At 41.0% G+C, this 24649-nt stretch overlaps 1 protein-coding gene across 1 annotated transcript in view; it reads left to right on the plus strand.

Moving 5' to 3' along the window:
- The window catches only part of LOC109875715 (guanine nucleotide-binding protein G(i) subunit alpha-like), an 80727-nt gene that overhangs the window by 32020 nt on the left and 24058 nt on the right, over positions 1-24649 (plus strand). Inside the window, exons 2-3 of the mRNA XM_031803880.1 lie at positions 21451-21493; positions 22602-22743. Of these exons, the coding sequence (XP_031659740.1) occupies positions 21451-21493; positions 22602-22743 (185 nt within the window). The remainder of the gene's footprint in view (positions 1-21450; positions 21494-22601; positions 22744-24649) is intronic.

The raw sequence follows: 24649 nt of genomic DNA on the forward strand, positions 1-24649 counted from the left end.
TGAGATTATAACAGAACATGGCCAAGATGTTCAAATGTTCATAGATGACCAGCAGGGTCAAATAATAATAATCACGGTGGTTGTAGAGGGTGCAACAGGTCAGCACCTCAGGAGTAAATGTCAGTTGGCTTTTTATAGCCGATCATTCAGAGTATCTCTACCGCTCCTGCTGTCTCTAGAGAGTTGAAAACAGCGGGTCTGGGACAGGTAGCACGTCCGGTGAACAGGTCAGGGTTCCATAGCCGCAGGCAGAACAGTTGAAATTGGAGCAGCAGCACGACCACGTGGACAGCAAGGTGTCATAAGGCCAGGTAGTCCTGAGGCATGGTCCTAGGGCTCAGGTCCTCAGAGAGAGAGAGAAAAAGAGAGAGCGAATTAGAGAGAGCATACTTAAATTCACACAGGACACCGGATAAGACAGGAGAAATACTCCAGTATAACAGACTGTCCCTAGCCCCCCGACACATAAACTATTGCAGCATAAATACTGGATACTGAGACAGGAGGGGTCAGGAGACACTGTGGCCCCATCCGACGATCCCCCCCGGACAGGATATAACCCCACCCACTTTGCCAAAGCACAGCCCTCACACCACTAGAATTATATCGTCAACCACCAACTTACTATCCTGAGACAAGACCGAGTATAGCCCACGAAGATCTCCCCCAACGACACGAACCCAAGGGGTGGCTCCAACCCGGACAGGAAGATAACGTCAGTGACTCAACCCACTCAAGTGACACACCCCTCCTAGAGACAGCATTGAAGAGCACCAGTAAGCCAGTGAACCAGCCCCTGTAATAGGGTTAGATGCAGAGAATCCCAGTGGAGAGAAGGGAACCGGCCAGGCAGAGACAGCAAGGGCGGTTCGTTGCTCTAGTGCTTTTCCGTTCACCTTCACACTCCTGGGCCAGACTACACTCAATCATAGGACCTACTGAAAAGATGAGTCTTCAATAAAGACTTAAAGGTCGAGAGAATCTGTGTCTCTCACATGGATAGGCAGAACATTCCATAAAAATGGAGCTCTATAGAAGAAAGAAATTCTAGGGACAGAAAGGAGGCCTGCGTCTTGACTGTAGCGTACGTGTAGTTATGTACGGCAGGACCAAATCAGAAAGATGGGTAGGAGCAAGCCCATGTAATACTTTGTAGATTAGCAGTAAAACCTTGAAATCAGTCCTTGCCTTAACGGGAAGCCAGTGTAGAGAGGCTTGTGCTGGAGTAATATGATACATTGGTTTTGGTTCTAGTCAGGATTCTAGCAGCCGTGTTCAGCATTAACTGAAGTTTATTTAGTGCTTTATCCGGGTAGCCGGAAAGTAGAGCATTGCAGTAGTCTAATCTAGAAGTGACAAAAGCATAATTTTTCTGCATTTTTGGACAGAAAGTTTCAGATTTTTGCAATGTTACGTAGATGGAAAAAAGCTGTCCTTGAAACAGTCTTGATATGTTCGTCAAAAGAGAGATCAGGGACCAGAGTAATGCCGAGGTCCTTCCGTTTTATTTGAGACGACTGTACAACCATCAAGATTAACTGTCAAATACAACAGAAGATCTCTCTTTCTTGGGACCTAGAACTATCATCTCTGTTTTGTCCGAGTTTAAAAGTATAACATTTCACGCCATCCACTTCCTTATGTCTGAAACACAGGCTTCCATGGAGGGCAATTTTGGGGCTTCACCATGTTTCATTGAAATGTACAGCTGTGTGTCGTCCGCATAACAGTGAAAGTTAACATTATGTTTCCGAATGACATCACCAAGAGGTAAAATATATTGTGAAAACTATAGTGGTCCTAAAACGGAGCCTTGAAGAACACCGAAATGTACAGTTGATTTGTCAGAGGACAAACCATCTACAGAGACAAACTGATATCTTTCCGACAGATAAGATCTAAACCAGGCCAGAACTTGTCCGTGTAGATCAATTTGGGTTTCCAGTTTCGTAAGAATGTGGTGATTGATGGTATCAAAAGCAGCACTAAGGTCTAGGAGCACGAGGACAGATGCAGAGCCTCGGTCTGATGCCGTTAAAAGGTCATTTACCACCTTCACAAGTGCAGTCTCGGTGCTATGATGGGGTCTAAACCCAGACTGAAGCATTTCATATACATTGTCTTCAGGAAGGCAGTGAGTAGCTGCACAACAGCTTTTTAAATAATGTTTGAGAAGAATGGGAGATTCGATATAGGCCGGTTTAGTTTTTTATATTTTCTGGGTCAAGAGATTCTTTGTTACTGCCACTTTTAGTGAGTTTGGTACGCCTCCGGTGGACAGAGAGCCGTTTATTATGTTCAACATAGGAGGGCCAAGCACAGGAAGCAGCTCTTTCGATAGTTTATTTGGAATAGGGTGCAGACTCAGGACAACTGAGCTTTAGAGGAATAGGCAGATTTAAAGATGCATAGATTTCACGACTAGTCCGTAGATTTGCTTTCTAATGAATGTGATCTTTTCGTCAAAGAAGTTCATTAATTTATCACTGCTGAAATGAAAGCCATCATCTCTTGGGGAATGCTGCTTTTTACTTGGCTTTGCAACAGTATCAAAAAACATTATGGATTGTTCTTATTTTCCTCAATTAAGTTGGAAAAATAGGATGATCGAGCAGCACTGAGGGCTCTTCAATACTGCATGGTACTGTCTTTCCAAGCTAGTTGGAAGACTTCCAATTTGGTGTAGCGCCATTTCCGTTCCAATTGTCTGGAAGTTTGCTTCAGATCTCGGGTATTTTCTGTATACCGGGGAGCTTGTTTCTTATGACAAGCGGGTTTTGTTTTTAGGGGTGCGAGTCTAGGGTATTACGCAAGGTTAAATTGAGTTCCTCGGTTAGGTGGTTAACTGATTTTTGTACTCTGACGTCCTTGGGTAGGTGGAGGGAGTCTGGAACGGCGTCTAGGAATCTTTGGGTTGTCTGTGAATTTATAGCACGGCTTTTGATGATCCTTGTTTGGGATTGCAAACATACTAAAATGGTGGTCTAATAGTCCAGGATTATGAGGAACATTAAGATGAGAAACATTAAGATCCACAACATTTATTCCAACGGACAAAACTAGGTCCAGAGTATGACTGTGGCAGTGAGTAGGTCCGGAGACATGTTGGACAAAACCCACTGAGTTGATGATGGCTCCGAAAGCCTTTTGGAGTGGGTCTGTGGACTTTTCCATGTGAATATTAAAGGAACCAAACATTAGAATATTATCTGCCATGACTACATGGTCCGATAGGAATTCAGGGAACTCAGTGAGGAACGCTGTATACGGCCCAGGAGGCCTGTATAAACAGTAGCTATAAAAAGTGATTGAGTAGGCTGCATAGATTTCACGACTAGAAGCTCAAAAGACATGCAGTCCTTTTTTTATAAATTGAAATTTGCTGTCGTAAATGTTAGCAACACCTCCATGCCTTTGCGCAATGCGCAATGGATATGGTCACTAGTGTAATCGGAAGGTGAGCACTCATTTAACACAGTAAATTATCAGGCTTAAGCCATGTTTCAGTCAGGCCAATCACATCAAGATTATGATCAGTGATTAGTTAATTGACAGTAACTGCCTTGGAAGTGAGAGATCTAACATTAAGTAGCCCTATTTTGAGATGTGAGATATCACGATCTCTTTCAATAATGGCAGGAATGGAGGAGGTCTTTATCCTAGTGTCATTGCTAAGGCGAACACCGCCATGTTTAGGTTTTCCCAACCTACATCGAGGCACAGACACGGTCTAAATGGGGATAGCTGAGCTGACTACACTGACTGTGCTAGTGGCAGACTCCAGTAAGCTGGCAGGCTGGCTAACAGCCTGCTGCCTGGCCTGCACCCTATCTCATTGTGGAGCTAGAGGAGTTAGAGCCCTGTCTATGTTGGTAGACAAGATGAGAGCACCCCTCCAGCTAGGATGGAATCCGTCACTCCTCAGCAGGCCAGGCTTGGTTCTGTTTGTGCGTGAGTCTCAGAAATCTGGACAATTATTTACAAATTCTATCTTTTTGGAGGTGCAGAAAACAGTTTTCAACCAGCGATCGAGTTGTGGGAACTAATCACTCCCACTAACTGGGAGGGGCTCAGTGACAATTACTCGATGCAGACACGTTTCTAGCTGATTTGCACACTGAAGCTATGTTGCGCTTGGTGACCTCTGACTTTTTCATCCTAACATCGTTGGTGCTGACGTGGATAACAATATCTCTATACTCTCTACACTTGCCAGTTTTAGCTTTTAGCCAGCACCATCTTCAGATTAGCCTTCCAGAAGCCATGAGAAAGTTGTCCGGCTGAATGAGTGACACCGGTTGAGCATTCCTACAGCCTTTCCCTCCAGAAGCCATGAGAAAGTTGTCCGGCTGAATGAGTGACACCGGTTGAGCATTCCTACAGCCTTTCCCTCCAGAAGCCATGAGAAAGTTGTCCGGCTGAATGAGTGACACCGGTTGAGCATTCCTACAGCCTTTCCCTTCAGAAGCCATGAGAAAGTTGTCCGGCTGCGGGGACCGTGTGGGGGGATTTATACTAACGTTACTATCTGTACTTACTCGTGGCACAGACGCTGTTTCATCCTTTCCTACACTGAAATTACCCTTGCCTAACGATTGCGTCTGAAGCTGGGTTTGCAGCACAGCTATCCTTGCCTTAAGGCGATCGTTCTCCTGTATATTATGAGTACAGCGACTGCTATTAGAAGGCATCATGTTAATGTTACTACTTAGCTTCGGGCTGATGGAGGTCCTGACGAACCACGTCCAGATAAAGCGTCATGTTAATGTTACTACTTAGCTTCGGGCTGATGGAGGTCCTGACGAACCACGTCCAGATAAAGCGTCCAGGGTTAAAGAGCTGAATGAAAAAAAGTATGACCCGCTACTTAAAAAGTAAAAACCGTTAAGGTTAGCAACACATCGCACAGCAGCACGTAAACAAGTCTACAAGTTGTGACCGGAAATGAAGTAGCCACACCGTAGACAAACTGTAAACACAAAAAGAGTATGCAGGCATTTGCGCAGTCTTGTTCGAACTGGCACATTTTTTTTTTGGCACTCGCATTGCCTCCATTGTTTTCTTTACAAATACTAACTTTGGACATGTGCATTCCTATCAAAGTAAGGGCCTTATTTTCTGTATATCCTGTCATTGTTTCTACTATAGCATGAAATGTATGTAATGTATGTATGTATGTATGTATGTATGTATGTATGTATGTATGTATGTATGTATGTATGTATGTATGTATGTATAGCATAATGTATTCACAGTTTTATTCACATGTTTTCAAGTAATGTTTTCAAATACTGGAGACAAATAATGAATTCCGATTATTGCGTAGATTGTAATGGACACATATGGTGTGTGTAAAATACTTTTTTGAAGGTTGTAGTGATTTATAATGAGCTAATGCTAAGCTATTTGCCAGCTATGTGTGGCACCATGTTTGTTGACATTATACACGGAAATGTCTGTCAGACCAAAGATGTTAGGAGGCAAAGGAATGGTTCACTCATCTTTCAGGTAAACTTCCGGAAGTGAATGAAGGGAAGTGAATGATGGTAGATGACACCTTCAACATGCAGACCAACAGACCAAACTCGTCTCGTCTCCACTTATTGTCTTTGGTTGACGCGAAAAACAAATATGGCGACGCACACAAAAACCACCCATCTTCAGATTACTTTTGATTTTAAACTGTTTTTTACTCAATTATTTCGATCAGTGTTGAGCTCACCCGTGATGTATTATAAATAGTAATTGCTATTAGCTCATTCATATTGTGATTTCTGTCAGCTGAGAGTTATCTTAATATGACTGCTTGTGTTACGTCAACCTTTCCTCAGTTAGCGCTAGGACTAATGTAGCCTATATTTTCCGGTTTAGATTATTGTGTCATGCTGTTGCTACTTCTGTGAATGTCTGAACATTCCATCCAAAAATAAACTGGCCACATTCAGAACATAACTTTGTAAGGACTGTGTTTGTGCAGAAATATTTATTGGAAAAAAGTGTGCCTAGCTCAAATGCTGACTGTTGTGTTAATCGAGACTGGATATTCTAAATAAGTGTTCTAATCGCACCGGTTTGAACATACGCTGCAGGGACCACTGTAGAATCACACCCATTTGTTGGTACCCGTTTGTTGGTACGTGTGAAAAGGTTAATATCATTTGAAGGAACATTCTACATCACAATGGAAATGATTGCATCACAATGCCCTGATGAAGACAGGTTATTGCATCTGAGCTCCTATAGTGTGCGGCTCTCCTTTTAATTAATTGTTCAGCACCTCGCCTAAATCGGTGTGAGTTTCTTTCGCCTCTAGATGCATCACAATACCAGGCAGCCATTGTGAGGGTACCCATGAGTTTTTACCAGTGAAAATGCCAGAGTTAGAGGTTCCATGCCTAACCTTTCATCTGTATTTCATCTCTCTTCAGAAGACTTAAAATAGACAGAGAGAGCGAGAGCGAGACAGATCTCAACCCAGAGTCAGAGCGTTCAGTCAGCCCACTGACACCCCTATCAGATCACAGTCTACTTGAACAGAGCAATACTCAATCACGAGGCATCAAAAGGAACTGAATAATATTAAGAAATGCTATAGAAGGAAGGAAAGTAGTCTGGAACTCTGCCAAATAACAATTAGGCAACAACAAATTCAATCCCTTTGAGACAACTTCCTGGACAAAATGTTTCACTGTAATAATGAAGGTGTAACCTTGGGAGTAGAAAATCTAAACTGTATATTTGACCTCCTGTTTCTCTATCAAATCTAAACATTTAAGTAGACAACCTTAAAAAATTAACAACAGTGACAAAATGTTTGATGAAGAATGCAGAAACCTATCCAACCAAAAACAGAGACCCAGAAAACCTAAGCCTGTTCCTTAAATGATAGAGGAATACACAAGGGAAAAAGAAGGAACAGCACGTCAGAAATCAGCTCAGTATAATTGAAGAATCCATAGAATCTAACCACTTCTGGGAAAATTTGAAAACACTAAACAAACAACAACATGAGTTATCTATCCAAAACGGAGATGTATGGTTAAACCAATATTTTTGGCCCTAGAACAAACAGCAAAAACATATACATGATCAAATACAAATCTTAGAATCAACTATTAAAGACTAACAGAAACCACTGGATTCTCCAATTACATTGAATGAACTACATAACGAAATACAAGCCCTCCAAATCAAAAAGGCCTGTGCTGTTGATGTTATCCTAAATGAAATAAAATATACAGCCCACAGATTCCAATTGGCTATACTTAAACTCTTTTAACATCATCCTCAGCTCTGGCATCTTCCCCAATATTTGGAACAAAGGACTGATCACCCCAAGCCACAAAAGTGGAGACAAATTTGATCCCATTAGCTACCGTGGGATATGCGTCAACATCAATGTTAGGAAAACCCTTTGCATTATCATTAACAGCAGACTCGTACATGTCCTCAGTGAAAACAATATACTGAGCACATGTCAAATTGGCTTTTTACCAAATTACCGTACGAGAGACCATGTATTCACCCTGCACACCCTAATTGACTAACAAACAATCTAAAACAAAGGCAAAGTCTTCTCATGCATTGTTGATTTCAAAAAAGCTTTTCTCATTTTGGCATGAGGGTCTGCTTTACAAATGGATGAAAAGTGGTATTGGTTGAGAAACATACGACCATTATAAAATCCATCTACACAAACAAGTGTGCGGTTAAAACTGGCAAAACACACATTTCTTTCCACAGGCCAGGAGGTGAGACAGGGATGCAGCTTAAGCCCCACCCTCTTCAACATAACAAGCAAAAGTTTGGACACACCTACTCATTCCAGGGTTTTTCTTTATTTTTTTAACTGTTTTCTACATTGTATAATAATAGTGAAGACATAACTAGGAAATAGCACATATGGAGTCATGTAGTAACCAAAAAATATATATTATATATTTTGAGATTCTTCAAAGTAGCCACCCTTTGCCTTGATGACAGCTTTACACACTTTTGGGCATTCTCTCAACCGGCTTCATGAGGTAGTCACCTGGTGTGCCTTGTTAAAACTTAACTTAATTTGTGGAATTTCTTTAAGCAAATTAACAGAGAAATGACAGTCCATCATTACTTCAAGACATGAAGGTCAGTCAATCTGGAAAATTTCAGTTGCAAAAACCATCAAGCGCTATGATGAAACTGGCTCCCATGAGGACCGCCACAGGAACGGAAGACTCTGCTGCAGAGGATAAGTTTAGAGATACCAGCCTCAGAAATTGCAGCCCAAATAAATGCTTCAGAGTTCAAGTAACAGACATCTCAAAATCAACTGTTGCTGCAAAGAAACCACTTGCTTGGGCCAAGACACTCAAGCAATGGACATTAGAGCGGTGGAAATCTGTCCTTTGGTCTGATTAATCCAAATTTCAGATTTTTGCTCCAACCGCCGTGTCTTTGTGAGACACAGAGTAGGTGAATTAATGATCTCCGCATGTGTGGTTCCCACCGTGAAGCATGAAGGCGGAGGTGTGATAGTGTGGCGGTGCTTTTCTGGTGACATGGTCTGTGATTTATTTAGAATTCAAGGCACACTTAACCAACATGACTACCACCGCAGTCTGCAGTGATATGCAATCTCACGTGGTTTGCGCTTAGTGGGACTATCATTTGTTTTTCAACAGGAAATTGACCCAAAACGCACCTCCAAGCTGTGTAAGGGCTATTTGACCAAAAAGAAGAGTGATGGAGTGCTGCATCAGATGACTTGGCTTCCACAATCACCCAACCTCAACCCAATTGAGATGGTTTGGGATGAGTTAGACTGCAGAGTGAAGGAAAAGCAGCCTGCAAGTGCTCAGCATATGTGGGAACTCCTTCAAGACTGTTGGAAAACCATTCCTCATGAAGCTGGTTGAGAGAATGGCAAGAGTGTGCAAAGCTGTCATCAAGGCAAAGGGTGGCTACTTCGAAGAATCTTAAATATAAAATATATTTTGAATTAACATTTTACTTTTTCTTTTGGTTACTACATTTGTGTTATTTCACTGTTGTGATGTCTTCACTAACATTCTACAATATAGAATCCTCACTTTTGACTGGTACTGTGTATATATAAATGAATTGGTGAGGGCACTAGAACAGTCTGCAGCACCCGGCCTCACTCTACTGAAATCAAATGTCTACTGTTTTCTGACAATCTGGTGCTTCTGTCCCCAACCAAGGAGGGCCTACAGCAGCACCTAGATATTCTGCACAGATTCTGTCAGACCTGGGCTCTAATGGTAATGGTGTTCTAAAAAGGTCCAGTTGCCAGGACCACATACAAAATCGAGACACCGTTACCCCAGAGCACACAAAAAATGTATAGTAGTTCTTCCTTTATAAGTTGTCGTACTGTAGCACAGCTTGCCGGTTGCCCCAAAATTCTATGGCACGTTATTTAAGTGTCAGCCATTGTTTCCATTAATGGTAGTTAGTGCTAGTCTGCCCACTAGAGGGCATCTTTGAGAAGCGAAGTTATTGAAATGACATGGAGCTGTAGGGCCTAAGAGTCAAAGGGAGCCTTGAATAGAACAGATGGGATTGATTTTTGGAAATGTAGATTAAGTAATTTGATGAATATTATGGTGTTTCTATTCCAAGAAAAACCTAAATGCATTTCTTACTGTAGCCGATGTAGTGTTTCCGTTAGTAAAATATGACGCTGTACAACGTGACCGGTCGGGAGTAGACCTAGGCTACTAAGCGACTGCAAGCGAAGAGCAAAATAATCCTAACATTCCACATAAAAATCTGATTGATTCATAAAGACCAGTCCCCAAGCTCTGTTATTCGGTGATATTTATTCCCATAGTAATGTATGGATCCAGACAGATATGGTTTGAAAACAATGCATTTGGTGGTCTATGCAAAAGAGATGGGTGAAAAGTGACACGCATCGCAAACAGCCATTAAACATTTAAATTCCCTGAACTCGGCAAGAGTCTATTGTCCTGCTGATAGCCCATCAAGGATGGATGGCTTCTTGTTTATTCTTAAAAGAACTCCAGCTCAGAGAAGAGAAAGGAGCCTTGAATAATATATATATATATATTTTCCCAGAACATTAACCATGTATGTTCTCTAGTTTTGACCCAATGATTTGTCTGACAAAGACCTTTGCGTGGCCCAGGCATGGATCAAAGCTGGCGAGACTTTCAATGACGTCATCTTCACAGACGAGTCAACCATTGCCCTTGCTACAGTAAAAAATAGAGCCAGCATAGTAAGTAGACCTACACCACTTTTAACAGCACATTACTCAACGCTAGTGAGACTCACCACCTTGCAGCTCCCCCCCTACTTTGTGCAATTTCCGCCTGAAGACATACCCAAATCTAACAGCCTGTAGCTCAGGCACAGAACCAAGGATATGCATATTCTTGGTACCATTTGAAAGAAAACACTCTGAAGTTTGTGTACATGTGAATTGAATGTAGGAGAATAACACACAATAGATCTGGTTTAGATAAAACAATGAAAAAAAACCACATGTTTTTTCTTTTTGTATCTTTAAAATGAACAAGATAAAACAAACATTCAGATAGGATGATGGGGACAATTTCAGTGAAAAATATAAGAGGGCAACAGTACTTGTGCAAAGTTTCAGAATGATAACTTCCAAAATGAGTGAGCTACATGACATGTATCATGAAGTCACCCAGGTGTCCCACACAAGTAGCCCAAATGTACCCAAGTGGCCAAATTGGTGAAGGTATACATTTTGAAACAAATAACTATATACAAAATGCCAAAATGGTTTTTTAAAAAAATTTGAAGAAAAAAATAATTATTGATTAAAAAAAATGAAAAAATAAATATATATATATACATTTACAAAATAACATGGGTAACTGTTTACACACTTTCAATATTTGGATGAGTCCTAAATCATAAATCAATTTATATAGCGCCAGCCTAAAACCCCAAACAGCAACCAATGCAGGTGTAGAAGCACGGTGGCTAGGAAAAACTCCCTAGAGAGGCAAAAACCTAGGAAGAAACCTAGAGAGGAACCAGGCTACGAGGGGGGTCCTCTTCTGGCTGTGCCGGGTGGAGATCACAGTGGTTGTAGAGGGTGCAACAGGACAGCACCTCAAGTAAAAAATGAACAGTTTAGGGTTCCATAGCCGCAGGCAGAACAGTTGAAACTGGAACAGCGGCAAGGCCAGGTGGACGGGGGCAGCAAGGAGTCATCATGCCAGGTAGTCCTGACGCATGGTCCTAGGGCTCAGGTCCTCCTCAGAGAGAGAGAGAGAGAGAGAGAGAATTAGAGAGAGCATACTTAAATTCACACAGGAGTCAGTGTCACTGTGAAAGAAAATGTTCAGTTAGAATAGTTTCACATATGAGCCCTGTATCAACAGGTATAATAAACAGATATATATAGAGAGTTGAAGGTTGAATATATTAGGTTGAATATATTATTATTACCTGCTAGATCTACTGTCTCTTTTATATTATGACATTTCAGCTAGATCTACTGTCTTTATTATATTACAACAGACCAGCTGGATCTACTGTGTCCATTTCACTTTGGCCATTGATGTGGTCCTGCCCCCTCCTCAACAGCCTCAAATAGGCTAGTTAATGTGGGTTGGGGTGGGGCGGCAGACACACGCATCTCACATTTCATGACGTTAAATGTTTATATATTGCTTCTAAAATAAATAAAACATCACAAATAATATTTTATATTATTAATTTCAAACAAGGGCATTAGCATAAGAACTTACCAGTCCAAAACAATGTCCTCTCCCGTTAAAAAAATATTCCTCCACAATCGCTAAATGAATCGTCCTACAACAATCTGTCACACCTTCCCAATCAATTTATTGTAAAGTTGTGTGTACATCTGTATATCTAGACTTAGATTTAGCTTTCCCTGACTTAGTTGCCATAATGATTGATATATAAACAGCTGAATCTGTGCATTCACCAAACAATGCAGTGCGTAATATGTGTTTCTCCTTCCGGTATGAAACTTCAATAGCGCATGACTCACTTTACGCTGGAGTTTACTACATGGGTTGGTCTTGCAACACATCAACATGGCGTATTGCCCTTTAGCTCAGCTCATTGGCTATCTACCCAGCTAGATTTCAAGACGTGTTACAAACAAACCAGTTGATTGCAGTGAAACCAAACATGACTGGAAAAGTCACGTTCTGGGTGGGTTATTTACCTGGAATGTGTCGTCGAAAATGGAATGAGACGGAATTCACTACACCAAGCGGTTCACAAAATATTTTGTGTTAGGCTATAAAAACTGATTTTATCAAACAAAAGATAATTCATTGTGTAACAATGAGTATTGGAATTGCAAACAGACGAAAATCGTCAAAGGTAAACAATTTATTTTAATGCAGTTTGTGATTGTTACCCCTGTGCTGGTTAATTTTTTTTTTTATGTGGCTCTATGCTCAGATAATCGCATTGCATTCTTTCACAGTAAATCCTTTTTTAAATCTGACAACGCAGTTGGATTAGCAAGATTCTAGACTTTCGATACATGTGAGATACTTGTGTTTAATGTTTAATATGACTATTTATGTAGCGATCACCATATGTTGTGGAATTTCAGCCTGCTAGCGGGTTCCGTGCGCAAAGAGGTTAAACGGCACAATACTCAACGCTAGTTTGACACCACTTTTAACAACACATTACTCATTACCTCGCCTACGGTAGCCCTACAGTATATCTACAAATATATTTTTCATCTCTACATGTAGGTCTCCTGATTTTAAAATCCAATCCAACCTGTTTGGCATCAACTGAAAACATTCATCCGTAACTCTGCCAAGCCTACAAGCAAAGATGAATTGGTGAAGGCGAAGACGTTTTGACTAGAGAAATTGACGATACAACAATGCAACGAATACATTGATCACCTCAAAGGTTTTACCTGTGGTCGTGGAGCTACTAAAATATAGCTGAAATGTACAGCAGTTGAACTAAACATCTGCTTTTTGAAAGAGTATTTTATCATTATTTTATTAATGAAAGCATAAAGATGTTGACGATTAAATGCTGTACATTATGTTTTATCTGACATTTTGCGGTTGTTTGAGGTATATTTTACATTTGTTATCTTGTTGTTATTACTCCTACTCTTCAGCTCCATTCAACCCCTCCCATCTATCTCTTAAAACCATCCATATTAGGATTTCTATTTGCCATATTTTCAACTGTGCTTTTTATTCTCATAGTTTCTACAGATTGTAAATTAAAGATGACATTTTTGCTAAACGTTTTATTATATTATTGATTGATTTTGACTATGACTTTTCAAATCACTCAGTATTGTTATCTGCAGTGTTAGCTCCAGGTCAATGTTGCAGTTCTTCAGCCATTCCTGGACCTGGGACCAAAAATGAGCTACATACGGACAGTACCAAACAAAATGATCTAATGACTCTGCCTCCTCGCAGCAAAATATAACATTCTATTGGTTGTTAGAATTTTGTAAATTTAAATTTAAAGTTTTGAATCAACCATGTGCCATGGAATCAGTACAATGGAATCAGTACACGAAAATCTCTTCCCCAGTATGTTGCAGTCTTTATGGCACAACTGTACATTTGTTGGTCCTGAAATGAAACTGATATATATTTTTATTTATCTCAATTTTCTTTAACCAATTTTGGTCTTTAATGCAGGGCCGACAGACGAGTTCCTTACTTTTTCACCCTTCTACTTGCCCCTTCCATTTTTGTGGTAATGCTGCAATTAGTTGTTTTGTAATTTTGGGTACAGCAGACATTTACATACATGTCTGTTAGCTGCATGTGTGACAACTCCACCAGTCCTATTTATGATATAATTTACAAAGATTGTACTTTTTGTTTATTTATATATACATATATTTGATCTATTAGTATATTTGAGTTTATTTATTTATATATATTTATTTAAATATATATTATCTATTAGTATATTTGAGTTTGTGTATATATATATTGTATCTATTAGTATATTTGAGTTAAAAAAAAAAAATATATATATATATATATATATATATATATATATATATACTTTACTTTACTTTACTTTTATTTATTAGTATATTTGAGTTTATATTTATATATATATTTTATCTTTGTATTTGAGTTTGTGTATATATATTTTATCTATTAGTATAGTTGAGTTAAAATATATATATATATATCTATTAATATATTTGAGTTTATATATATTTATATATATATATATATATACATTTTATCTATTAGTATATTTGAGTTTATATATATATATATATATATATATTTTATCTATTAGTATATTTGAGTTTATATATATATTTATATATATATTTTATCTATTAGTATATTTGAGTTTATATATATATATATATATATATATATTATCTATTAGTATATTTGAGTTTATATATATATTTATATATATATTTTATCTATTAGTATATTTGAGTTTATTTATATATATATATTTGATCAGCATATTTGAGTTTATATATTTATATATATTTTTTTCTATTAGTATATTTCAGTTTATATATATTTATTTGATCTATTAGTATATTTGAGTTAAAATATATATATAAATAATCTATTGTCCTGTCTTTTCTGGTGAATTAAACTGAATTTCCAACTTTCTATATTTTGGAGATTATTTAATTTTCAAATAACCGAAAGTGAGCGGTTGTAATCTGAATAAAGGAAAAAGGCAATTTTTGAACATGGGGTGAGACGTGCTTACTAATTTGCTAGAGAACCAGTTCGGATTTAAATATCACTTTTGTGTGACTGACGCCTTTAGTGCGAGGTCTAATGCTTTAATATTTCATTTCTGCCCTCCAAATTGATATTAATTATATAAATAGGCCTTTTTAATTTTGTCTGGCTTGCCGTTCTAAATAAAATAGATTTTGTTTGCTCATATAATTGAAAAAACAGGTCACTAGGTGTAGGCAAAACCGTAAGCAAATAGGTCAAATGTGATATGAGAGTTAATCATGGAGATTTTTCTACAAATAGACAGGTATTTTCCTTTCCGTGGTAGCAAATCTATTTTTGCTAACTTTCTATAAAAATTTATTGGAGTGAGATCATTTCATTATTTTGGGATATGTATACCGAGTATGTTCACATCCCTGTCAGACCATTGTTAATGGTAAACTACATGGTAATGTAAAAGTTTATTTTTTAGTGATCCAATATGTAATATAGTAAGTACACTTATCATAATTTGGTTTTAATCCAGACAGGTCAGAATAAGTATCTAAATCCTGTGGAGGGATTCTAATTGTGGTTTTAAAAAGAGAACAGCATACAATGGAACCTTTGTTTTTAAGGCCTGGATTTCTTATCCCTTAATATTATTGTTGGATCTGATTTTAACAGCTAACATTTCAGTGGCCATAATAAATAGATATGCCGATAGTGGACAACCTTGTTTTACTCCTCTTGACAGTTTAAAACTTTCAGAGATGTAGCCATTATTTATTATTTTACACATAAGGTTACTATACATAATAACATTTTAGAAGAGATTCTCCAAAATTGAAATAATCCAGGCATTTATATATATATATAAACTCTAGTCGTACTTTATCATAGGCCTTTTCAAAGTCGGCTCTGAATACCAGGCCTGGTTTCCCAGATATTTCATAGTGTCTATTGTTTCCAGTACTTATATTATCTCCAATGTATTGTCCATGTAAAAAAAACTGTCTAATTAGGATGAATAATATCAGACAATACCTTTTTTTAATTCTATGCACTAAGCATTTTGCTAGAATTTTTGCATCACAAGACTGAAGTGTAAGAGGCCTCCCATTTTTTAATTGGGCTGGATCTTTATATTTACCACTTGGATCCTGTTTCAGTAGTAATGAAATCAGACCTTCTTGGTGAGTGTCTGATAATCTACCATTTATATAGGAGTGGTGAAAACACGCTAACAACAGTCCTGAATATATCAAAAAAAGTTTGGTATACTTCCACTGTTATGCCATCCAGCCCTGGAGTTTACCCAGCCTTAAAGGGTTTAATTGCATCAAGAAGTTCCTCCTCTGTAATTTGGCCTTCACATGAGTCTTTCTGTACATTATTAATAGGAAAGAAATCCATACAATTAGCTTCGGTTAGTGGAGATGGAGGCGACAGAAACGAAAACATATGCTTAAAGTACTTTGCTTCCTCTTTCAAAATGTTGTTTGGTGATTCATGGGTGACTCCATTTCTAACAAGTTTTAGTAAATACTTTTTGGTAGCATTTCATTTCCTTTGTTTGTATGGACTCTATTGACCTAAAGTGCTTGTTTTTTTAGAGATTGGTACTAAATTGCATGGCCTCTAAAGACACATTAAAAAAGTGTCCCATACAATAAGGGGATCTGCTGTACCTATGTTATGTCGGGAAAAAGTCAGTTATCAATTCTTCTGTCCAAGTTAAAAACAAGTTATCATTCAATAGATTTTGATTAAATTTCCAATATCCTTGCCCACGTGGAAATTCTTTAAGAGTAATATATATTCCCATTATGTGATGGTCCGACCGCATTCTGTCCCCTATCAACACTTTTTAAACTTTTGGTGCCAGAGAGAATGGCATAAGAAAGTAATCAAGACGACTAGCTTGATTGAGCCTCCATGTATATCTCACTAGGTCAGGATATTAAACCTCCTCCATGTATATCTCACTAGGTCAGGATATTAAACATCCTCCATGTATATCTCACTAGGTCAGGATATTAAACATCCTCCATGTATATCTCACTAGGTCAGGATATTAAACCTCTTCCATGTATATCTCACTAGGTCAGGATATTAAACCTCCATGTATATCTCACTAGGTCAGGATATTAAACCTCCATGTATATCTCACTAGGTCAGGATATTAAACCTCCTCCATGTATATCTCACTAGGTCAGGATATTTAAGCCTTCATATATCCAACAATCCCAATATATCCATGACATTCATGATTCCCTTGAGTGCATGAGGGTGATAGTTTGTATTGTGATTTCCTTTTCGGTCCATAGAGGTATTTAAAACCATATTATAATCTCCCACCATAACGATAGAGTATGGTGTTGCTTGTAGAGTTGATCAATTATTATATATTTTGTCAAAGAAGTGTGGATCATCATGATTTGGACTGTACAGGTCAACGAGACATATGTGTTTATGATCCAGTAACATATTAAACATCATCCATTTACCTTGAGGATCTGTTTGGGCAGATGGGTGGAGTTTGTTATGGTTGAGGATCTGTTTGGGCAGATGGGTGAAGTTAGTTATGGTTGAGGATCTGTTTGGGCAGATGGGTGAAGTTAGTTATGGTTGAGGATCTGTTTGGGCAGATGGGTGAAGTTAGTTATGGTTGAGGGTCTGTTTGGGCAGATGGGTGAAGTTAGTTATGGTTGAGGATCTGTTTGGGCAGATGGGTGAAGTTAGTTATGGTTGAGGATCTGTTTGGGCAGATGGGTGAAGTTAGTTATGGTTGAAGATCTGTTTGGGCAGATGGGTGAAGTTAGTTATGGTTGAGGATCTGTTTGGGCAGATGGGTGAAGTTAGTTATGGTTGAGGGTCTGTTTGGGCAGATGGGTGAAGTTAGTTATGGTTGAGGATCTGTTTGGGCAGATGGGTGAAGTTAGTTATGGTTGAGGATCTGTTTGGGCAGATGGGTGAAGTTAGTTATGGTTGAAGATCTGTTTGGGCAGATGGGTGAAGTTAGTTATGGTTGAGGATCTGTTTGGGCAGATGGGTGAAGTTAGTTATGGTTGAGGATCTGTTTGGGCAGATGGGTGAAGTTAGTTATGGTTGAAGATCTGTTTGGGCAGATGGGTGAAGTTAGTTATGGTTGAGGATCTGTTTGGGCAGATGGGTGAAGTTAGTTATGGTTGAGGATCTGTTTGGGCAGATGGGTGAAGTTAGTTATGGTTGAAGATCTGTTTGGGCAGATGGGTGAAGTTAGTTATGGTTGAGGATCTGTTTGGGCAGATGGGTGAAGTTAGTTATGGTTGAGGATCTGTTTGGGCAGATGGGTGAAGTTAGTTATGGTTGAAGATCTGTTTGGGCAGATGGGTGAAGTTAGTTATGGTTGGAGTTAGAATTTTGGCTGTCAGAAGTTTTAAAATCAACCAATGTCAACCTTTTAAATGCTTTATTATCCAAATGTTTAAAGTGCATGTGGGGCGACGGGAAAGAAAGGAAATGGTGCAGTTTGAGACAATGTGGCAGAGAGTGATGCGTGAGGGGGTGTGAACAGGTGGGTCTGGGCGGGTGTGAACAGGTGGGTCTGGGCGGGTGTGAACAGGTGGGTCTGGGCGGGTGTGAACAGGTGGGTCTGGGGCTGGGGTGTGAACAGGTGGGTCTGGGGCTGGGGTGTGAACAGGTGGGTCTGGGGGGGTGGACAGGTGGGTCTGGGGGGGGTGAACAGGTGGGTCTGGGGGGGGTGTGAACAGGTGGGTCTGGGCGGGTGTGAACAGGTGGGTCTGGGGGGGGTGTGAACAGGTGGGTCTGGGCGGGTGTGAACAGGTGGGTCTGGGGGGGTGTGAACAGGTGGGTCTGGGCGGGTGTGAACAGGTGGGTCTGGGGGGGGGTGTGAACAGGTGGGGTCTGGGCGGGTGTGAACAGGTGGGTCTGGGCGGGTGTGAACAGGTGGGTCTGGGGCTGGGGTGTGAACAGGTGGGGCTGGGGTGTGAACAGGTGGGTCTGGGGGGGTGGACAGGTGGGTCTGGGGGGGGTGAACAGGTGGGTCTGGGGGGGGTGTGAACAGGTGGGTCTGGGCGGGTGTGAACAGGTGGGTCTGGGCGGGTGTGAACAGGTGGGTCTGGGCGGGTGTGAACAGGTGGGTCTGGGCGGGTGTGAACAGGTGGGTCTGGGCGGGTGTGAACAGGTGGGTCTGGGGCTGGGGTGAACAGGTGGGTCTGGGGCTGGGGTGAACAGGTGGGTCTGGGGGGGGTGAACAGGTGGGTCTGGGGGGGGGTGAACAGGTGGGTCTGGGCGGGGGTGAACAGGTGGGTCTGGGCGGGGGTGAACAGGTGGGTCTGGGCGGGTGTGAACAGGTGGGTCTGGGCGGGTGTGAACAGGTGGGTCTGGGGGGGGGTGAACAGGTGGGTCTGGGGGGGGGTGAACAGGTGGGTCTGGGCGGGGGTGAACAGGTGGGTCTGGGCGGGTGTGAACAGGTGGGTCTGGGCGGGTGTGAACAGGTGGGTCTGGGCGGGTGTGAACAGGTGGGTCTGGGCGGGTGTGAACAGGTGGGTCTGGGCGGGGGTGAACAGGTGGGTCTGGGCGGGGGTGAACAGGTGGGTCTGGGCGGGTGTGAACAGGTGGGTCTGGGCGGGTGTGAACAGGTGGGTCTGGGCGGGTGTGAACAGGTGGGTCTGGGCGGGTGTGAACAGGGGGTGTGATGTAGTTGTCTTGTATGTTTTGTAGTGTCTAAAAAATATAAAAATGAATACAAAGAAAAATCAATCTTTCATCTGATTTGTTATGAATAGGATTTGTTTGATTTATTTTGTTTACATTAATTATAACTACAATGTCACAAATAATTGATCACACACAACATGAGTAGATTAACTTGGTCAAAACAGCCAAAACATTTCTTTATTCAATTATTTATTTAGATCCGAAGCCATGAATGAGTGAGTGATCTTTATGCTGACGAATCCTCGCTGGTCTCTTTCATTCAGTTTCTTCTTCACCTCAGCAAAGGACTGTGTTTCAGCAACTCACTTTATATATAGAGGGGCTATCAGTCTTTCACACTGTGGTAAATAAAGCCAGTTTGTTATCTAGAATGATTTCTTTCTGTTTAAGGAGAGAAACCAAAAGGCCACCATACCTATTTTTCAAAAATCGTCTGTACACATGTGAAGTGTAATTCCCCCATTTTTGTATTTACCCAAGTTCTCTCTCAACACCAGGACCACCGGCAGCGTTGTGTGTGTGTGTGTGTGTGCGTGCCTGATGCAGGACTCAAGACTGAAAACGCCTCCATTAATTTCCGAAAAGAGAGCCAATTTGTGCCACATTTTAGACTACCGATAGATCAGCATTCTGACTCCCCCTTGTCGTAGTATGGTGCAATGACAGAATTACGCAATCTGCAACCATCTACCATAAACGGTCGCGGCATAAACTCAAAACCTTTTTAAGGAAGAACCACTGTACGTTCCTCGGCCTAAACGTCAGCGCCACGGGTAACTTCCACAAAACTGTGAACGATCTGAGAGACAAGGCAAGAAGGGCCTTCTATGCCATCAAAAGGAACATCAAATTCGACATACCAATTAGGCCCTGGCTAAAAATACTTGAATCAGTTATAGAACCCATTGCACTTTTATGTTTGCGAGGTCTGGGTTCCGCTCACCAACCAAGAATTCACAAAATGGGACGAACACCAAATTGAGACTAATTCTGCAAAAATATCCTGTGTACAACGTAAAACACCAAATAATGCATGCAGAGCAGAATTAGACTGACACCCGCTAATGATCAAAATCCAGAAAAGAGACGTTAAATTGAACAAACGATTCCCAAACCTTCCATAACAAAGCCAGAGTGGTCCTGGGGCTCTGTTCACATACACAAGCAGACCCCACAGAGCCCCAGGACAGCAACACAATTAGACCCAACCAAATCATGAGAAAACAAAACATTATTACTTGACACAAAAGAAAGAATTAGCAAAAAAACTGAGCAAACTAGAATGCTATTTGGCCCTAAACAGAGAGTACACAGCGGCAGAATACCTGACCAATGTGACTGACCCAAACTTAAGGACATCTTTGACTATGTACAGACTCAGTGAGCATAGCCTTGCTATTGAGAAAGGCCGCTGTTGGCAGACATGGCTCAAGAGAAGACATGCTATGTGCACACTGCCCACAAAATGAGGTGGAAACTGAGCTGCACTTCCTAACCTCCTGCCAAATGTATGACCATATTAGAGATGCATATTTCCCTCAGATTACACAGATCCACAAAGAATTCAAAAACAAATCCAATTTTGATTAACTCTCATATCGATTGGGTGAAATACCACATTGTGCCATCACAGCAGTAATATTTGTGACCTGTTGTCACAAGAAAATGGCAACCAGTGAAGAACAAACACCATTGTAAATAGAACCCATATTTATGTTGATTTATTTTCCCTTTTGTACTTGAACTATTTGCACATCGTTACCACACTGTATACAGACATATGACATTTGAAATGTCTTTATTTCTTTTGAACGTTGGTGAGTGTAATGTTTACTGTAAGTAAATGTGTTTATTTCACTTGCTATTGGCAATGTAAACATATGTTTCCCATTGCCAATAAAGCCCCTTACATTGACATTTAATTGAAAATGTTTAGACTACAGTTCAAAATGTACTTTTCTGCCTCATTTTGTTTCATTATTAGTTCTCCTGTAATTGATGAGTCTCTTTTTTTAAATCTTTTCAGGTGCTGGGGAGTCTGGGAAAAGTACAATAGTGAAGCAGATGAAGTAAGTTCATGAAACATCTTTCATCAAACTGCATTATGTCAAACTCACAAATCCCCATGATGGTTGCAGCACAGAACTAGAATTGGTGATGAGCGGTTTGACTGTTCTGTTCATTCCATTTCTATGGGTAGAATGTTGCAGCCCAAAAATAGCATTCCAACTCACATACAACACGATGGTAGCGTGTTGCAGCCCAAAAATAGCATTCCAACTCACATACAACACGATGGTAGCGTGTTGCAGCCCAAAAATAGCATTCAAACTCACATACAACACGATGGTAGCGTGTTGCAGCCCAAAAATAGCATTCCAACTCACATACAACACGATGGTAGCGTGTTGCAGCCCAAAAATAGCATTCAAACTCACATACAACAGGACAGTAGCACGTTGCACTCCAAACTGAATTGAACAAACTCGCATAAACCAAAAAGGTTACTGTTACTATTTCTGGTTTTGACATTTGTAAGTTATATAACAGATTATTTTTTAACTTATTAAACAGTTAACCCGATAGTTAAACCGTTAACTGTCATTCAGATAATATGCTGTCGATGTACAGTACTGTCTTTTGTGAGGGTTTAATGGTGCAGGGATAATTGCCATTGCCAGCTGAGTTCATCTCTTTCTGTCGTGTGTGTGTTTTGTGTGTGTGTGTGTTGCATAGAGAGACGATGGAGGAAGCACACATTACATAACACAATGGCCATAGAGGCCAGCAGCTAGCCTGGCATGGCCTGAATAGACTACCAACCCTGCATTCCCACATTAAGCATGCCTATTTACTCACACAATAGACCTGTTACCACTTGGTTGGTTTTGGAAATGTCTTGTCTTGAATGGTCACACATACAAAACTTCAGTTAGATTTCCCTTAGACCAGAGTGACAATGTTCCACAGTTCACATTACGTAGAATACATGCCTAATCCATTGATTCATACCAAGTGTTGTTAAGTTGTATTTAAAAAATATATTATATTTTTTTGGGGGGGATGGGGGACCGTCACAACTTAGTTAATGATATTCAAGTGTGGATATTGGACCAGACTGAGTGACTTTATCTGAAATCTAAACTAGCATGACGTTTTGAATGTTCTCCCGTTCAGAATCATCCATGAGGCCGGCTACTCTGAGGAGGAGTGTAAACAGTACAGAGTGGTGGTGTACAGCAACACAATCCAGTCTATCATCGCTGTCATCAGAGCCATGGGACACCTGAAGATAGACTTTGGGGACGCCGCACGAGCGGTAGGCACACAACACAACGCGACGTAACTTTGTAACTTTATGGTCTAAGCAAATCTTTTTCTTAATGATAATGATGGTTCGCATTATGTCTGTTTTAATGCCCTGCGTTCTTAAACTATGGGTCGGGACCCAAAGTGGGTCTGGCATGTGAGAGGTGGGTCGCCAGTTATGAGCTACATCTATAATCACATGCTATTTCATCTTAATTTGAGTCTTTTTTGGAGGGCGATTTGAGTCACCAGAGGACGGTCAATTTGTAATTTGGGTCTCAAGCTGAAAAAAGGGTTTGAAGAACCCATCTGTATTTGATGAGCTGAGTCTTTAGAGTTCTCATCGTCTACCGAACAGGTCTCACATTTGAATGTACCTGTAGGAATGTCCCTGTAGGGAATGTCCCTGTAGGGAATGTCCCGGTAGGCACTGTACCTGTAGGAATGTACCTGTAGGCACTGTACCTGTAGGCACTGTCCCTGTAGGCACTGTACCTGTAGGCACTGTACCTGTAGGCACTGTACCTGTAGGCACTGTACCTGTAGGCACTGTCCCTGTAGGCACTGTCCCTGTAGGCACTGTCCCTGTAGGCACTGTCCCTGTAGGAATGTACCTGTAGGCACTGGACCTGTAGGCACTGGACCTGTAGGCACTGGACCTGTAGGCACTGGACCTGTAGGCACTGTCCCTGTAGGCACTGTCCCTGTAGGCACTGTCCCTGTAGGAATGTACCTGTAGGCACTGGACCTGTAGGCACTGGACCTGTAGGCACTGGACCTGTAGGCACTGGACCTGTAGGAATGGACCTGTAGGCACTGTACCTGTAGGCACTGGACCTGTAGGAATGGACCTGTAGGCACTGGACCTGTAGGAATGGACCTGTAGGCACTGGACCTGTAGACACTGGACCTGTAGGCACTGGACCTGTAGGCACTGTACCTGTAGGCACTGTCCCTGTAGGAATGGACCTGTAGGCACTGTACCTGTAGGAATGCACCTGTAGGAATGGACCCGTAGGCACTGTACCCGTAGGCACTGTACCCGTAGGGAATGGACTTGTAGGGATGGACCTGTAGGCACTGTCCCTGTAGGCACTGGACCTGTAGGAATGGATCTGTAGGAATGGACCTGTAGGCACTGTACCTGTAGGAATGGACCCGTAGGCACTGTACCCGTAGGCACTGTACCCGTAGGCACTGTACCCGTAGGGAATGGACCCGTAGGGAATGGACCCGTAGGGAATGGACTTGTAGGGATGGACCTGTAGTGATGTACCTGTAGGGATGTACCTGTAGGAATGTATGCCCTAAGAACTGAGCCTTTATTGGAAGCAGAGTTGGAAGGTTTTGCAGCTTCCGGGGTTTTCCTGAGGAGGGAAGGGGGGAGGACATTCGTCTTTCATAAAGATATGGCAGTGTTTCCCAAAGCTCTTCCACCTGTTCTATTTATTCTAGACTAGCACATCTGATTCAATGTATCTAGGGGGTTGGGGATTATACACTGAACGCAAATTTATAAACACAACATGCAACAATTTCAGTGGGTTAAACTGCCTGTTCAGGGGCAGAACGACAGATTTTGTACCTTGTCAGCTCGGGGATTTGAACTTGCAACCTTTCGGTTACTAGTCCAATGCTCTAACCACTAGGCTACCCTGCCGCTTGGCCCTAATCTATGGATTTCACATGACTGGGAATGTAGATATGCATCTGTTGGTCACAGTTACCAGTCAGTATCTGGTGTGACAACCATTTGCATCGAGTTGATCAGGCTGTTGATTGTGGCCTGGGGAATGTTGTCCCTCTCCCATTTTCAGCTTCCAAGAATTGTGTACAGATCCTTGAAAGATGGGGCTGTGCATTGTCATGCTGAAACATGTGATGGCGGCAGATGAATGGCACAACAATGTACCTCC

Source organism: Oncorhynchus kisutch, linkage group LG24, assembly GCF_002021735.2.
Source record: "Oncorhynchus kisutch isolate 150728-3 linkage group LG24, Okis_V2, whole genome shotgun sequence".
Classification (NCBI taxonomy): domain Eukaryota; kingdom Metazoa; phylum Chordata; class Actinopteri; order Salmoniformes; family Salmonidae; genus Oncorhynchus; species Oncorhynchus kisutch.